This window comes from Triticum dicoccoides, chromosome 6B (assembly GCF_002162155.2).
Source record: "Triticum dicoccoides isolate Atlit2015 ecotype Zavitan chromosome 6B, WEW_v2.0, whole genome shotgun sequence".
NCBI lineage: Eukaryota > Viridiplantae > Streptophyta > Magnoliopsida > Poales > Poaceae > Triticum > Triticum dicoccoides.
Window position 1 is genome coordinate 14,480,885 of NC_041391.1, and position 4,555 is coordinate 14,485,439.

The 4,555-nt window shown below is 49.8% G+C and overlaps 2 protein-coding genes across 2 annotated transcripts; one reads left to right on the top strand and one right to left on the bottom strand.

Moving 5' to 3' along the window:
- Positions 1 to 721: 721 nt before the first annotated feature.
- On the top strand, positions 722 to 1,799 carry LOC119326193 (protein Rf1, mitochondrial-like). Its single transcript, XM_037599893.1, has 2 exons — positions 722 to 815; positions 892 to 1,799. The coding sequence occupies exon 2, from the start codon at positions 962 to 964 to the stop codon at positions 1,784 to 1,786; it is 825 nt and encodes a 274-aa protein (XP_037455790.1). The 5' UTR covers positions 722 to 815; positions 892 to 961; the 3' UTR covers positions 1,787 to 1,799.
- Positions 1,800 to 1,919: 120 nt separating this feature from the next.
- Positions 1,920 to 3,393, bottom strand: LOC119320548. The gene is made up of 3 exons (XM_037594603.1): positions 3,339 to 3,393; positions 2,666 to 3,024; positions 1,920 to 2,362 (listed from the first exon to the last, which is right to left on the bottom strand). The coding sequence occupies exons 1-3, from the start codon at positions 3,391 to 3,393 to the stop codon at positions 2,021 to 2,023; spliced, it is 756 nt and encodes a 251-aa protein (XP_037450500.1). The 3' UTR covers positions 1,920 to 2,020.
- Between the last annotated feature and the right edge of the window lie 1,162 nt (positions 3,394 to 4,555).

Consider the following 4,555-nt stretch of genomic DNA (forward strand, 5'->3'; position numbering starts at 1 on the left):
TCTCGGGCGGTGCCCAGCAGCCCGACGGCAGCGTGGCCCTTTGGTGGCGAAGCTTCGGCGCTCTGGGAGCTCGCAGGTGGTGCGGCAGCTGCGGGTGGTGTCTTTCTCAGGCAGTGCTACGGTGGTGGTACGGTGGTGACGGCGCCCATCGCCCCTCTCTCCGTCGCAGCTGCTCGATCCCCTCCGAGACACTCCGGGTGATATCCCAGATCACTTTGATCGGACGGTGGCGGCGCTCCGGCATCATGCCCTTATAAAGACACCGATTTGGAGACCTCGGCTCGTCGATGTTCTGCTGTGTCCTTGTTTATTTATCTGAAGTGGTGCTTTGTTACTTATCGTTCGTTTGCTTCGTGGTATCGAAGGTGTAGCTGATAGCATCTTTGTATCCACTCTAGGGCGTGTGTGGTGTTGCTTTTGTATGTGGATGGATGTGTATGTCGTTAATGCTTTATATAAACTGCAGTAGGTAAAGCGGCCGTGAGCGTTTTTTTTTTGTCTTATACTTAAAAATATAAACTACATCGGGCTCCGATATGTTTTTATTCAGGAAAAACCACTTCTTCAGGGTCTCAGGCCAGTGGCGGCGGCGGAAGTACAGAGTGGCGCCGGTCGTCCTCACCGGCGTCGGCCGTCGGGGACGCAGCGCGCGGCGACGGAGGGTCGTATTCTCCTCAGGGCCGCCGCAGCCAGCACCGAGCGCGGAGGTCTCGTCCTCGCGCCCCTCAACGCTGCGGCCGTGTCGACCAGCTCGCCGGCGGCCAGATCTCTTGCAGTACATCGCATTTACCTACTGCAGCAGCTGCAGCTCGACGGTGAGCATCCTGGCATCCTGACATCTCGTCCATCTTGCTCTGCTTTCCTTCCTTCTAACCCCAGGTTCATGCCCAGGCTGCGCCGGTGGTGAGCGCCGGCGGCGCCATCCTATCCCCTCGAGGGATTCTTCCGGCCAGGTGGAGCTATGAGCCGCCGCTTTGTCCCCGTCGGCAGACGCATCTTAGAGCAGAACATCAAGGCTCGGTACCACGCCGGAGACATTGGCACCCAGGACGCACTCCACCTGTTTGACGAATTGCTCCAGGTTGCTGGGCCCTCCTCCATCCATGCCATCAACTGCCTCCTCACCGTTGTCGGCCGTGATTGCCCTGCGCTCGGCGTCTCCCTCTTCAACCGCGTCGCAAGGTCCAAGGTGGCACCCTGCAGTATCACCTATGCCATTCTAGTCGACTGCTGCTGCCGCGCTGGCCGCCAGGACCTTGGTTTCGCTGCCATGGGCCACATCATCAAGATGGGATTTACTGCAGATGCTATGATCACTTTCAGCCACCTACTCAAGGCCATCTGTGCGGAGAACAAGACCAGCTATGCAATGGACATCGTACTCCGAATAATGCCCATGTTTAACTGCGTACCGGATGTTTTCTCCTACAACATTCTTTTCAAGGGTCTCTGCAACGAGAAGAGAAGCCAAGAGGCTCTCGAGCTGATTCACATGATGGTTGAGGATGGAGGTTGCTGCCGACCTGATGTGGTGACCTATAGCACCGTAATTGATGGCTTGTTGAAAGAGGGTGAGGTGGACAAAGCTTACAGCCTATTTTGTGAAATGCTATGTCAGGGGATTTCGCCAAATGATGTGACCTATAACTCAATCATCTCTGGCATGTGCAAGCTTCAAGCGATGGACAAGGCTGAGGAGGTTCTTCAACTGATGCTTGAGAGACGAATTCTGCCTAATGTTGCCACATATACCAGTCTCATACATGGATATTATCTATGTTTTTAAGGCGGTAAGGCGAGGCGATGCGCTGGGGGGGCGCCTCACCGCCTAAGCGCTAAAGCGTAAGGCGAGGCGACGCCTTAAACACGTGCATATATAATATATGGCAGCCAATTAGGAGATTTAACAACTAGCATTAACTTAATAAATTGTACATACATATATAATAGATGGCCACCAATTAGGAGATTTAACAACTAACATTAACATATAAACTGTTACCAAAGCATAGGCCTCAAATCATCTTGTGTATATGACAGAACGGCGCCTTTGAAGTTCAGCTTCATCCTCCTCATCAATATATCGCTCCATAGCTTTAAACTTTCTAGTGTTTAAGGAATTGTGCATCTCTATCCTAATCTCCATGGATGCCTCGGGACACTTATCCGCATCACTGGAACCCCCAGAAAAGTGCTGCTTTAGCCTTCTCACTCCACCATGGACTATCTTGCCACACAATGTACACTGGAGTAAATCTTTCCTCTCTAAATCTGGCCAGAACCCATACTTCCAGGCTGGATCATCTGATGTAGCTCTTCTCCTAGGATCATTGGCTAGATCCATCAGAGCAGGTACACCTGGCTACTGTCAAAGAAAAAGAGAGAAGAGCCAAATCACTAGAGCAGCCAGATCAAGCATGGGGAAGGAGAGAAGCAATGGTGGGGCTGCTGCCTTGTGGGTGGAGAAGCAGATCTGGGAAGAAACAGATGCAGATGAGGAGCGGGCAAGCACATCTAGCTACACTGCTGTGCATAAGAGAGGCAGCACCTAACAGTTAGTAGAGGAGCTGTGCATAACAGAGCAGGCAAGCATGGCAAGCTACACTGCTGGATGGAAGAAAGAGGAGAGGGGGAAAGGGGGGAGAAGAGAGGGCTGAATTCATACCTTGATGTGGTGCTGATCCGCTGGAAGAGGGTTGCGCCAGAGGAGGATGGGGAGGAGCTGCAGCCAGAGAGGAGGGGGAGGAACTGTGGCCGGAGGGAGGAGGCTGGCGGCTGCCGCAGATCTGAGGAGGAAGCCTCCGTCAATGGTCCAGAGAGGAGACAGGAGAGACCTCTCGCGTCGATTCACTCTCTCTTTCCCCTTCTCATAACTGGTCGCACCTGAACCAATGTTTCCCGCGCCTGTGTTCCCGCCCAGGTCAGTTTTCCCGCCTGCAATCTCTGTTTCCCTGCCTGACAAGCTAAGGCGTCCGATTTGGTCTGAGGCGTGCAAGGCGGCGCTAAGGCGGACGCTTGAGACGCCTTACAGCCTAAGGCGGACGCCTTACACGACTGTCTAAGGCAAGGCCGACGCCCTGAGCCTGGAGGGCGCCCTGACGCCTAGGCGTCGCCTAAGCGACGCCTTACGGACGCCTTAAAAACAGAGGATATTATTCATTAGGACAGTGCGAAGAGGTGGATCGGATTTTCAAAGAAATGTCTAGAAATGGTGTTCAACCAAATATTGTAACTTACAATGTACAGATGGATTATCTTTGCAAGAATGGAAGATGCGCAGAAGCTAGGAAGATTTTTGATTCCATGGTCAGTTTGGGCCAAAAACCGACTGTTACTACCTACAGCATTTTGCTTCATGGGTATGCTCTGGAACGATCTTTTCATGAGATTCATTGTCTCATTGATTTGATGGTGGGAAATGGTATTGCGCCAAATCATTTTCTCTACAACATACTCATATCTGCATATGCTAAAGAAGAAATGATTGGTGAGGTAATGCATATATTTAAAAAAATGCGGCAGCATGGATTGAACCCTAATGTAGCGACCTATGGAGCGGTAGTGAACTTACTTTCCAAGATTGGCCGAATGGATGATGCTATGTCCCAATTCAATCAAATGATAACTGAAGGGTTAGCTCCTGATATCATAGTTTTCACCCTCCTTATTAGTGGTTTTTGTTCTTGTGGCAAATGGGAGAAGGTTGATGAACTATTTTCTGAGATGTTGATCGCGGCATCTGTCCCAACACAGTGTTCTTCAACACAATTATGGACTGCCTTTGCAAAAATGAAAGGGTTATGGAAGCCCAAGATCTCTTCGACCTGATGGTACACATGGGTGTGAAGCCTGATGTGTGTACTTATAACACACTGATAGGTGGATACTTGTTCATTGGTAAGATGGATGAAGTGAGCAAGTTACTTGACAATATGGTCTCAATTGGCATGGAACCAGATGTTATCACCTATAACATACTGATTGATGGTTACTCTAAGAATGGAAGGATAGATGATGCATTGGTTGTTTCCAGGGAAATGTTGGCCGGGAAGGTTAAGCCTTGTGTTATCACTTTTAATATTATGATTGGTGCATTGCTTAAATGTGGCAGGAAGGCAGAAGCCAAAGATTTGTTTGACGGTATCTGGGCCAACGGATTAGTGCCCGACGTTATTACATATAGCTTAATGATACAAAAACTTATTGAAGAAGGTTCTCTACAAGAGTCTGATGATCTATTCCTTTCTATGGAGAAGAATGGATGTGTTGCCGACTCCCGTATGCTAAATGCTATAGTTAGAAGCTTACTTCAGAAAGGGGAGGTGCCAAGGGCTGGGACTTATCTGTCTAAAATTGATGAGAGGAGGTTCACCTTTGAAGCGTCCACAGCTAGCTTGTTGGCTGCACTTGCGTCAGGGGGAAAAAGCCAGGAATATAAGGAGTTACTCCCTGAAAAATACCACTATTTTCTGGAACAGGGCACTGATTGAACCCTTTTCTAGAGATTTTGCCTAGATGCTCTGTAGTGCTAATCGAGGGCTGAACTTCTCTTTAG